At 38.4% G+C, this 13,208-nt stretch overlaps 1 protein-coding gene across 3 annotated transcripts in view; it reads left to right on the top strand.

Annotated features, from left to right (window-relative positions):
- PTGIS (prostaglandin I2 synthase) overlaps positions 1-13,208 on the top strand; it is a 51,419-nt gene that overhangs the window by 18,199 nt on the left and 20,012 nt on the right. For all 3 annotated transcript variants that reach the window (XM_060772135.2, XM_060772134.2, XM_067468188.1), the window contains exons 4-7: positions 316-459; positions 783-937; positions 3,250-3,431; positions 9,339-9,504. In XM_060772135.2, the coding sequence (XP_060628118.2) occupies positions 316-459; positions 783-937; positions 3,250-3,431; positions 9,339-9,504 (647 nt within the window). The remainder of the gene's footprint in view (positions 1-315; positions 460-782; positions 938-3,249; positions 3,432-9,338; positions 9,505-13,208) is intronic.

Here is a 13,208-nt window from a genome sequence, read left to right as displayed (position 1 = left end):
TCCGATGGTGCACAGATGATGTTGTCATCAGCATATTGGAGTTCTATAACAGATGTTGTTGTAACCTTAGTTTTGGCTTTCAGTCAGCTGAGGTTAAATATCTTGCCGTCTGTCCGATAGATGGTTTCCACTCCGGTGGGAAGCTTCCCATCAACAAGGTGAAGTATCATAGTGATGAAGATGGAAAATAAGGTTGGGGCAATAACACATCCCTGTTTGACACCTGATTCTACCTTAAATGGGTCACTTTGGGAGCTTTGGGAGTATAAATGGGAACAAGGTTAAAGTTTCACAGAACACCCTTTTTTTCCACAGGACTCTGCAAAAACCAAATATTTCCTCCCTGACAAAGGCAATGTCCTTCAACTTGCGAACAGTTCTGCTTTGTGACCCAAGTATAGCCAGTCGGCAGTGGAAAGAAGAGGAACTCTTTCAACTTTCTTACAGTACAATGCTCAGGTGAGTGGCATTCCTCTTAAAAGGAGGGGATGACAGTGCCACTGAGAACTACAGATTGCAGATATGGTCTTTCTAAGAATCTCTAATTCCTCTATGTTCAACCCCTAACTCCCACAGAAATTGAGGACTAGTGTCATGCAGTTTAAGGAAAGCTAGAAAAAACACCAGGAAGGCACAGTTGCAGATCACATATTGAAAGGGGACTATCTGGAGTAGAAGGAAGGGGGTGATTTCATCTGACTGCAAGTGGTAATGACAAACTTTGAATACATCTGTGATCTTTAGGTTCTAAGCATTTAAAAAGTGCTTTTCCTGCTTTGCAGAGCTGGATACCTGACACTCTATGGCAATGAAATGAAGGATTATGAAGACATCTCTAGTCAGACAAAAGACCAGGCTCACTCACTGGAAGTATATAATGAGTTTTATAAGCTAGACCGTCTCTTGATGAAAGCTGCTCGTTCCAGCTTGAATGCAGGTTGGTCACGAATTGTCATATTCAAAGTGTCAAACTGGAGGATTCTTGATTTAATTGTCTCCTAAGCTTTGCAATAACAGCTAACATAATTGCTTATTTGTCATGTTCGTGTTTTTCTACCTAAATGGATGTAATTCAACAATGGAACTGTAGCTCTCCAGATGTTTTTGCACTGTAACTCATGTAATTTCACACCACTGTCCACTTAGGGTTGATAGGAATGGTACTTGCAGTGAAACTGTGTGTTAGTCTGTTGGAGTCAAACAACAAAAAGTCATGTGGCACCATAACAACTAAGAGATATGTCATGTTATACAATCTGAAGTCCATTCCAGCACAAGTAGATAATGCCAGAATATATTTTTTCATCTTTAAGAAGAACAGGTTGAAGGAGGCTGAACTAAACCCTCTTGGAATGTAATGAAGGAAAGAGGAAACTTACGAGCAGTAGATGGCACCATTGTGTAACCTTTCAGTGCCGTCTACTGGTTCAAAAACATAATTCTGATTGTCCATTAGAATATTTGTAATAAAAGAGAATAAACTGTATGAAGCATTTAATGTCTCCTTGTTCAAACTGCATATAATTCTCTCTCATATCCAATAATTAAAATAGAGAACTATATTTTGTGGGAGAAAACATCTTGCTAACTGTTGCATATAAACTTTTTCAGTCTTAAGAATGTAAGCTAACTGTATCTTGTGCCCAAGACAGAAAAATAGGAATTATATGTCCAGTTTGGGAGTCAATGCAACTCCGAGGACCTCCAAACTTCCCAAATTGCCTTTATATCCCCCCACGATTTTCTTCTGCCAAAACAGTGTGTTTGGAGAGAGTAAGAAATGTTTGTTTCCTCTTGAAAATACTTCCAGGTGCTTTTAAATGCTCTTTGGAAGGCAAGGAAGCCCACCTGTAGATCTCAAAGGCAACTAGGAACAATGCAATAACTCTTTTGATTGCTCAAAATATTGACCACAGTATTATGGTGTTTTGAAGGAAGTTGAAATAGTAAAAAGCAAACAGACAAACACATTGGGAAAGTAGATAGGTAATTGTATTTCTAATAAACAAGCACTAAACATTTTTAATAGGCCTATTAAATAACACTATGTAACACAATTTGAAAAATTTTCTGTTCCTGATTTGAAAGGGCTATTTCCTGTTTAATTATGAACAACGTACTTTGAAAGTAGTTGTTATACTCCAGAAACATCGTTTTGTATTGGTTAAAACTCGATGAGATATTCATTGAAAAAGTATAGCAAAATGTGCTTCAGGATGTCCCACAAAAATAAAAATTTTGCAATTTAATAAATCTTTTCAATGTTTTTATGCTAGATTCAATTAGGAAATTATATTAATAACCCAGGAACAAGAGTATTGATTACCAGTAAGAGCCCATATATAAAACTGGGAAACCCATACCAATGCTAAGCTTAAGGTTTTGGACCTACTGTATATAGTCTATATAAGTCTAGAAATTTTAATTAAAAAACTGATACCCCCCCCCCCCCCAACCCCTGGAATAACTTTGATATAAATAAGGTATCTTAACTCTTATCAAAAAGGAACTATCCCCTTTTCTGAACAGGGTGGTGAAATGCGAGAGCTAAGGGTCCTTCCAGACAGGCCCTATATTCCAGTATCTAATCCCAGGTTTTCTGCTTTAAACTGGATTATATGAGTCCCCGCTGCCACATAATCTGGGATAAACGGAAAACCTGGGATCAGATCCTGGGATATAGGGCCTGCCTGGAAGGGCCCTTAGTCCATCCTGGCAGAACCTAAAAGAAGCAACAACCCCCTCTACTTTCTTTAATGTGGCACCTTTTCAAATGTTTGGGTGGGAAAACCTTGCAATAGCAACCCATTGGGGTTTCCCATGAAAGTAGGTGGTATTGGTGTTTATTTTAGGTCCTCCCAGGACAGACTAAGTTGCCACCTTTTTCCATTCTCCCAAGAGAAGGAGATGATTTCTTTTCAATAAGGGTTAATGCTGTACTTTTATCAAAATTGAAAGCTTTTCCTTCTCTGAGTAGAGTGATGTACGACCTTTTTGAATGGTTGGGGAAATGGTGGCAGCCAAGGGTGGCTATTCCTGGAGATTATTGCACTTTCTGCTTTCTATGAAATGACCCTACACTTATTTATGCATCATATCAAAATCCATAATTTTGTCCTTGGCTTATTATATTTACAGGAGAAAATGGGTTAGGCTCTATATGTGCTGTTTTGTCCTTCTCAAAGGAAGAGCAGAATAATGTTGTGGTTATAAAAATACAGCATGATTTTTTTTGCTATCTACATGTAGGGGAGAAGAAAAAATTTGATAGTATCAAGAAGGATCTTTGGAATTTGCTATCTGTGAAACGGCTGGATGGCAGAGCAAACCGAAGTGTTTGGCTGGACAGCTATAAGCAGCATTTGGTCGACCTGGGAGTGGATGAAGACATGCAAACTCGGGCAATGCTGCTCCAGCTTTGGAGCACTCAGGTAGAAAATGCCATATCAGTTTCTCAGGGAATACTTTTCATTCATGATCTGACTCTCAAATGAATGCTCTACTTCCCCTCTGTGTAGTTCATGAGGAGCTAAAGTAGGGGCAAAAATACTTTTGGCCAAAATATCTATGTGAGGCAGCTTTAGTGAGAGCCAAAGTAGGGTTTAAGTGTTGCACTACATTCCATGGGGACTAGGGTTCAAATCGTCACTTGGCTATCAAAGCCAATGGGTGACCATGGAAAAGTTACACTCTTATCTTCAGAGGAAAATAGTGATAAATTCCATTGAATAAATCTTACCAAGACATCCCAATGATAGGTTCACTGTAGGAATGTAATATGTCAGAAAGGATTGGAAGGCACAGAATAACAGAAAAGAGCAATAATATATGTTGATAGTAAATAATATGCATTAGACACAATATTCCCTTGCAGTATAATGCTATTATTTTGATTAGGATAAAAATGGATATGAATGTATGGGTAAAATAATGTATAATATTTTTAGCACCCAGAAATAAAATCAATGTGATTAGTTAAGAAAAAATATTTTTGGGAAAAAATCACAAAGATGTGTGTGCATTTAAATACACTTTTAGAATGTCTTCGGCTACAATCCTGTACACATTTATCAATGAGCAATTCTCACTATAGTCATTGGGACTGAGTATGTGTGTGTTGTTGTTGTTTCATGCCTTCAAGTTGGTTCCAATTTATGGCAATCTGTAGCTGAACCTCTCACAGCTTGGCAATATTTATTCAGAGGATATTTGACTTTGTCTTTCTCTAAGGCCAAAGGAGTGTGACTTGCGCACTGAATTCCCTAGGGGAGATAGGTCAGGCTATAAATAAATAAATATTATTTTGGATTTCTTTGGCCAAGCAATGACTTGAACAGTGGTCTCAAAAGTTCAGTGTCATTCATTGTCAGACTACGCAGAAAAGCCAGAGGTCCTCTGAAAGACAACCTATGTGGTTTCAGATTCAATGACTTGAATGACATTAAAACAGCTTTAAAATCATGGGTCATGAAGCAAAACCTTAATATTTCCAAAATGGTTTTGATGCCTGATTTAAACAATGGCACAAATGTGTACAAATTGATGGTGACGATGTTGAATGGTAGTTTTTGTAGAGGATAGTTCAGGCTATGATATGTAGCAATTTCTGCTGTTATATGTTCATTTATATTTTTATGACTCAGGAGGCAATTGTTTTGACCCACCCTCGTATAATATTTTTGCAAATCTCAAAAATAAAAATCAGAACTGAAGGGAGGAGATTTTTTGTTCAAATTGCAAGTGTCTCTGTGTCCCTGTGTAATATTGATTCTATTTTAGGAAAATTATAGATAATTGATTAATTTAAATTAGATTGGAATCTGAAATATGTGCATTTCTGTGAGAGAGACTGAAAGAGAGAACTCGATTATGAAAATTCTGGCAGTCTTTTGAGTCTTGAATCTCAGTTCAGTTAACAATGATGCAATTTCCCAACATGGGTCCATCTAGGAGCTTTTTTGTCAGAGGTTTTGTTAACAGGGGCATCCATGTACTGCTCATCTTCTCACCAGATATTTCCATTCCTTGCATCCTTGTATCACCCAGCAAATTTTCCTAGTAGGTTTACAGGAGTTTTCATGAAAGCAGACTCCAATGAAGTGGAGGAGACTTTACTTTTTTTGAATAAACCCATTTGCTCGCCACATGAATAATGAAAAACCCATGTGCACTTTGTCCTTCCCCCCTTTAAATGCCTGCACTTTAATTAAAAGAGCAGCCACCTCCTTGAAAACTTGAGCAGAATCAACTTGCACTTCCCCCTTCTAAAAACAACATGAATTATTTATGGCTTGCACTCCTCTCTATTGGATTTAATGTACTGCAGGAGCACTTGCTAGGAGTGGGGATGCTATATTGCATTTCACTTAATCATCACAATTTTGAAAAAGAAAAACAGAGGAAAAAAGCAGATAGTGCTGGGCCATCAAATATAATTTCCTTTCCCCTTGATTGGGCATGGAATATATTTCCTGGATTCTAAATAGCTCTGTTGGCATAGGAGGAAGTAGAGTGGAGAACAGAAATGGGGTCTCATAATAGAGATCTCCTACTCTTGTAAGTATGAGCTCTCAATTTATCAGGGGCATTTATTTACTGGTTGCATGTGTGCAGAGGCAAAGTACTCCCCCAAAGAATATCTTCTTGTAGGGAGTTTTATACCCAGTATGCCAACTGTTCAAATGACTGATTAACTGGTTGATGGTGGGGCATCCCTGTCTGGGCACTTACAGCAGAAGTCTTCACTCTTGTCTATGCCATGAGTGAGCAAAACTTTCCAGATGGGTCAACAAGCCATGGTTTCCCAAAATGCATTATTAATCTGGCTTTAATGGAGATTTAGGAGACACTGACTAGTGGAGTGCCATAAAGAGGGTTTGGTCCTAGGCCCAGTACTGTTCAACATCTTTATTAATAACTTGGATGAAGGTTTAGAGGGTGTGCTTATCAAGTTTGCAGATAACACCAAATTAAGAGGGGCAGCCAATACTCCAGAGGACAGGATCAGAATTCAAATGATCTTAACAGATTAAATAGCCGGGCCAAAACTAACAAAATGAATTTCTACAAGGACAAATGTAAGATACTACGCTTAGGCAGGAAAAATGAAATGCAATGATACAGAATGCATGATGCCTGGCTCAAAAATAGTCCATGTGAGAAAGATCTTGGAGTCTTTGTGGACAACAAGTTGAACATGAGCCAACAGTGTGATGCAACAGCTAAAATAAGCTTATGGGATGTTGGGTTTTATTAAAAGTAGTATAGTGTCTAGATTGAGGGAAGCCATGATGCCTTTGTATTCTGTTTTGGTTAGACCTCACCTGGAATACTGTGTCCAATTCTGGGCACCACTGTTCAAAAGAGATGTTGACAAGCTGGAAAGTATCCAGAGGAGGGTGACTAAAATGATTATAGGTCTGGAGACCATACCCTATAAGGAGAGTCTTAAAAAACTGGGTATGTTTAGCCTTCAGAAGAGAAGGTTGAGAAGAGACATGATAACCATGTACAAATATGTAAAAAAAAAAAAAAAGCTGTCCTAAGGAAGAGGGAGCAAACTTGTTTTCTGCTGCCCTTGAAATTAGGACGAGGAGCAGTGGGTTCAAATTATAGGAAAGGAGATTCTATCTGTACATTAGGAAGAACTATTCAACAAGCTATTCAACAATGGAACTCTCTGCCTTGGAGAGTGGTGGAAGCTCCTTCCTTAGAAACTTCTAAACTGAGGCAGGATGGCCATCAAGTGAAGACACTGTCAAGTGTAAACAATGCTGGATTAGATTAAAACTCTGATCTAGTTTAAGGCAGACTGTTTTTTACCCTTTAGCTTGCAAGGGATATTGTGGTCTTTGCATAAAATTTGTCCATGAAGTCCCCACATGATGGAGCAAAAGTACCATGTTCAGATTTTGCATCTTCCAGTAATTCCCAACCTTTGTTTTTGCTAAGAAATCTCAATCTTCAGCTCTCTTTCCTAGATTCCAAGTCTCCTTTACATGTATGTATTCTCAGCCTCTGCTGATTCTTATTTTACCGTCTTTCTGTTTTGGTTGTTCAAAAGTGGCAGTAGTCCTTGAGGACTCATAATGCAAGTCAAACTGGAGGCACTAAGCAGCAGTGATTCAAAACCAAAGGCTGATTTAGGGCTGGTGAAGCAATGCCAAAATTCAGTCAGGTAGAAGATATGCGGTTTGGTGGAGAATTCCCAGGCAAACAAGTGATTCCAATCTGCTCCACAGCAGAACTGAAAGTCAAGCAAGACATGACATTATTCATGTCTTCAGTCGTCATGGCCATTAATTTTTCATAAAGCTAGGGAAGGCATCAAACACTGGGAAGGTGGTTTCAGCACAACTGCATCCCAAATGTGGCCCATTTTGTTGTGCGATAGGGCCAGAAAGAGTTTTCATCTATTACCTGGCCAATGTTGGGGACTTCCATCTGGATCACAACCTTGCATGCTGGCCATTTATGTGGAAACACTAATATGCTGCAGCAGTAAATATGTTAACATTATCCTCTGTGTTTTGACCTCACACCAGAAGCGACTTGCAGTTTCTCAAGTCGCTCCTGACATGACAAAAAAACCAAACCTTGAGGTGTTGAAAGCTGCCTTGTATTCCAACACTCTTTAGAGAAAATGGATGAACTTCCAGATTTTCAGCCTACAATTCTCACATCCCTAAACCACAAGTGGGGGTTGTAGTCTAGTATGCCTGGAGGGTCAAAGGTTCACTACACCTATCTTTTTTTTTAATAATAATAAAAAATCTTTATTGTTGTTCCAATGTACATTGATTTAAAAAATTGGTACATAAGAAAGAGAAATAAAATAAAATAAAATAAAATAAAATAAAATAAAATAAAATAAAATAAAATAAAATAAAATAAAATAAAATAAAATAAAGGAATGAAAAGTGTAGTTTCAGTGAGAGGGGAAAGAAAGGGAAAAGGGGGAAAATTGGGATATGGGTGTAAGGAATATATAAAGGGAAAGTGGGGAAAGAGAGAAAGAAAGAAAGAAAGAAAGACAGAAAAGAGAGAGAGAAAGAATGAAAGAAAAAAAGGGGAAAAAGAAAAGAAAAGAAAAGAAAGGACCAATAAACAACCTAATGTTTAAATTCTGGTCTTCTTCGGCGTGGTTTATTTATTTTTTCTTCTTTCTTCTTTGTGTAATCACTTCCCCTCCTTTCCCTTCTACATCTTATCCTAACTATGTATAAACATATCTTCCTTTTCCTTCTTAACACCTGTCTTAAAAGGGCTTAAAATTGATTTCAATGTATAAGGCATATTGTATTTTGTATGTTTATGTTTATTGTGCCATTGAATTATTGCCAGTTTGGAAGCTGCTCTGAATCCCCTTTGGATAGAATACAGTAAAAATACAGTAAATAAATAAATCTTTGGGCACTTCCAGGCAGGGCCCAAAATTCAGGTTCCGACTTTTACCAGAGGCATCCAAATGACCCCCCCCCCCCCCACCAAAATCTCTTAAAATAAAACAAAACTTACCTTTCTGGCAGGCTTCCTGGCATGTAGAAATGATGCGCCAGGAGATCAGGAGAGGGGATAATCAATGGGGACACATAACTGGGAAAGTCTGGGTTTTGGGGGTGGTGTTGGGATAGAAATGCATGCCAAAGCGGGTTTTTAAACTCACTTTGGCATGCGTTTCTGTCAAGCCTGGAAGTGCCCTTTGTATATTTTGCTTAATATTCTAAGACTTTTCCATGTAGGTTCGGTGCTATGACAAGGATTCTCACTTTATGTTGCTTCTTCAGCATATGCTGAAAATGCATGGATGCCAATGCTAAAACTGGGCTAGAATGGGATGGATGGTATATGTGCCCTACAAGTACTGATGTCTCTTACATGCCACATCTGAATCTCAGTGAAGGAAATCAATGTGATTTGTTTCAAGGCTGGGGATTTCTTTCCTTTCCAGGTTTTCTTTCAGATGTATGTCTAAATGCACTGAGTTGACCAGATTCCTTCTATTATTGCCTTTTTAAAGATATTATTACCAGATTCTTCATGTTTCTGAACCAGTTGATTAATTCTGGGAATACTGCCATTAATAATGCAGAAGTGCCTGAAAGATATTTCACAGCTTTTCAAGGCAATCCTTCAAGAGCTGTTCTGTTGTTGATTTACTGAACTACCAGCAGAGACCTTTAACATTGTGAATGAAATGGGTGTTATTTTCTAATGAAAGTGAGAGTTACATTGACTATTTTTCCTTTGATACATTGGCTTTTCTCCTTGTACCTATGGCATTTAAAAAATAACTGGTTCTGGATTTGTTATAAATAATGTTTTTGTTTTACTTTTAGAGTAATGCGGGACCTGCAGTTTTCTGGCTTCTCTTGTTTCTTTTGAAACACCCTCCAGCTATGGCAGCAGTCCGAGGTGAAATGGAAAAAACATTATCCAGAAAACAAACAACTGAACAAGTGCTTGAGATCAGTCAAGAGAAACTGGACAACACGCCCATTTTTGGTCAGTAAACTTTTATTCAGTGTCATTCTCAGGTACTTCTCAGGTACTTGGATACATCCACTGAAATAATTGCATCCTGGAATCAGTCTCCCTCCATACCACTTACCCTTTTTGCATTCAGCTCTGATTCATCCATGGTTAAGGATAGCTGCATTTCCCATACCCTCCCCCCTCCCCCCAATTACAGTTGCATGATATCATTATGGTGGCAATACCTATCTTCACATACTGGCCTGTTGCCTTATCTTTGAGTTTTCTGTGTAGTTACTTGGATAAAGGCAGTTGCATGTGTATGGATGGACATGCATTCATGCTTATGACATTGCTTGGAAAAAAAGTAATTATAGTTCTCAAAAAATCCCTAAGAAAACATAACCATTGACATTATTAGGATTGTAGTCCAAACAAATAGTTTTCCCCCCAAGCCCTAGAGGGTTTATTTAGCAAACCACATGAGAAAATTCTTTTGAGCAATTCATTCCTACTCATAGGCCATTATTTTTGCAACTACTGTAGATACCATTATAGTCAACTCAAGATATTTTACTGCCCAAGTCAGAGCAGCAAACAGTGCTCCTCAGCTCAAAAGTCCAGATGTATATTATTGTAGGCTATTTATTTATTTCCATTTTGCATCTTATTTTTAGCATGTGAAGCAGACATTCATGCAAATGCTTCTCCTACTTTCTGGTAGTAAAAATACATTAAAAATCAAATAACTAATATTTAACTGTCATTAGTGGCATCCAAAATGAGCTGCTTGAGAGACCTGCCTCATTTTGCCTAATCTTCCTGGCCCTATGAAGGAACTCCTATACAGGTAGCCACAAGGAAAGTCCTTTCATGTAGGAAATAGTGTATTATTCTGTCATAAACCATAACAGAATGTTCCATAGCAGTATGTAGGGTTGGCTCTAATTATTTTTATTATTTATTTATTTCGGACATTTGTATCCCGTCCTATCTCGACCTCTGCAGAGGGACTCAGGGCCGCTAACAACCAGCATACCATGGTGCCAACAACCAAAAGCATAAATATACAATTTAAATAAAAACAACATAAAACAGTATAAAAACATTCAAACAGTCAAACAGTCACGAATTTAAGTCATTGTCCTAAAAGCAGTCCATAGTAAGAACTTGGACAGGAGACCACCAATGAATTCCAGATGTTGTAGGCTACATTTCAGAGAAAGGAACTGGAAAAAATAACCTTTGAGTATTCCATGCCTGGAAGAACCAAGAGAACATTCACATGTCACCACAAGCCAACAGATAACTTGAAGGTATGAGGGAGATAAAAAGTGTCCTGTGTTGGTCAAATTAGGAATTGAAAGAGTAGCTGAGCAAGGCTCGAAAGAGTAGCTGAAAAATATTAGGTTTCAAGGAACCTTGGACAGCTCCTAAGGATTGTTGGGTGAACGCTGTAGTGCTTAGGGCTCTGTAAAATGTGTGTGTGTGTGCCTTCATGACACTTGCCAACTTATGGTAACACCATGAATGTCACAAGCCTTTCTTAGTCAAGGAATATTTTAAAGTGGTGTTATTAGCTACTTTTTTGGAACCTATAGCACCAAGTATTCATTGACAATATCCCATCCAAATACTAAGCAGGGCTGATGCTGCTTAGCTTCCAAGTCCTTCACTAGTTGTGTGTCTCTCAGTATCTTCCCCTGATGCTGAGAGAATGTGACTTCTTCTAAATTTGACCTATTACAGTTAGAGAATGTGGGAGACTGTGTAGCAAATACACAGCCCTCCACATATAATCTCAGGAGCTGGTTCAAAAACTTTTTATATCCATCTATGGTTTTCTTTGTAGGATTACTTCTCTGACATTTATTGAGACTATAGTTTAGCTGCATATTAGACATTTATGGAGAGCCCTCTTTCATTCCAGGCTAGTTGGTAGTATCAACATCCTGAGAATTTGGGCGGAATCCTGATTTGGGAATTTAAACACCCACAATGGATACAGATACTGATACTTCATGTTCAGAGGGATTGAGGCTCAAGACCAATCCAAATGTGGGGGGAAGCAAACATTTTTTTTCAAAAAAAACCTGCTCATTTTAACTTGAAAGAACACTTCTCCACAAATCTCTAGGCCCTCTAGGAGGACTCTATGGTTAATATATCCTGGAAATTGACCAGGAAAGTGCTCTGGAGGACTAGAGATTCCTAGACAACATATTAATTAAATCTATGGATAATCAAATCTGCAAAAGTTAAATAGACAGTTGTGGTAGGCCGACTGTATACCTATCAGCAGAGTGGAGTGTGGGATCATGCAAAGCTCGGTGTTGGAGTGTGGCAGAGTCAGATATCAACTCTCTCTTCTTGGAATGGCCCATGGAGTACTTTTTATTATTAAGCCTCTGCAAGACTGCATAAATGAACTGTTGCTATTTGTACAGACTTCCTGTGTCCAGGAATCAATATCCAAAAGGCAATGAGTTTCTTGGCTCCTACTGTCTCTAATTTGTTTGCCTAGGCTGCACCGTAATGCACTGTAAATCTAAATTGCTGTGGACTTTCTTCTGCAATATTTATGCGAATATGTGATTATTGTTAATGTGGGCTGGTAATGGGAAAGGGAAGTGTTTGTGGATTAGACTGGCCAACACCCGAATCTAGCAAGAGCTTACATAATCATTAAAGAAACTAAATGCTCTCTTGCACTTTACTTAAAGGAGAAGAATAAGGTTTCTATTGCTTTTAGGCATATTTTAGTGCAATGATGGGCAACCTTTTGAGCTTGGTGTGTCAATACTCACCAAAAAACTGAGCATAACTCGAGTGGGGTGTCACTTCGAGAAAAAACCCATAATTTCATGATATTTATAGTTTAATAACAAAAATATTTTATTGTAATATATAACTGTATTTAATAAACCAAAAACTAATTATTTAACTTACCTGCTTTTTCTATAATGCCATACATCTCGGCATTATAGAAAAATGCTGGTGTAGGAGCCGAGGATGAAATGTCCTTGGGATGCGGCCAAATCTTCTCTGTATGTGGCCGCATGCAGCTGTGTGTCATCGAAAATGGCTACACGTGTCAGTGCTGACACACGTGTCATAGGTTCGCCATCATGGTTCTAGCATAAACATGTTTAGATCTAGTCCACATGAAATTGTATAGTGTGATGTCATGGTACCATGTGCCCAGTCAGATTTGACTGCTTCATGACATGACAAAGCAATCAGAATCAGCTACATTTCCTCCTCTCACTTTGAGTAGAAAGTTAGGAATATTTTTGCCATATTTTTTCCATCAAAATTTGCTCTTTCATCTTTGATGTTGTTATCTGCCACTAAGTTGACTTTGACATTTAGTGGTCCTATGGATAAGAGACTCCAAGAGACCCAGTTGTCAACAATCTTGTACAGGACTAGCAAACACAGGGCTGTGGCTTCTTAGAGTTGATCTACTTAGACACTTGGATTTGATCATGTGTTGACTTGAGGACTTAGGAATTCCTGAAAAGATGTTCTCTAAGGTAACAAAAAAATCGCAGTTTTTCAACTTCCACTGAGGGTCTGTACCTCTAACCCAGCGTTTCTCAATCTGTGGGTTGGGGCCCCAAGGGGGTGTCACAGGGATCGCCAAAGACCATCAGAAAACACAGCATTTTCTGTTGGTAATGGGGGTTCTGTGTGGGAAGGTTGGCCCAATTCTATCATTGGTGGGGGTTTAG

This window comes from Anolis sagrei, chromosome 4 (assembly GCF_037176765.1).
Source record: "Anolis sagrei isolate rAnoSag1 chromosome 4, rAnoSag1.mat, whole genome shotgun sequence".
NCBI lineage: Eukaryota > Metazoa > Chordata > Lepidosauria > Squamata > Dactyloidae > Anolis > Anolis sagrei.
This window is presented reverse-complemented; position numbering and strand designations above follow the sequence as displayed.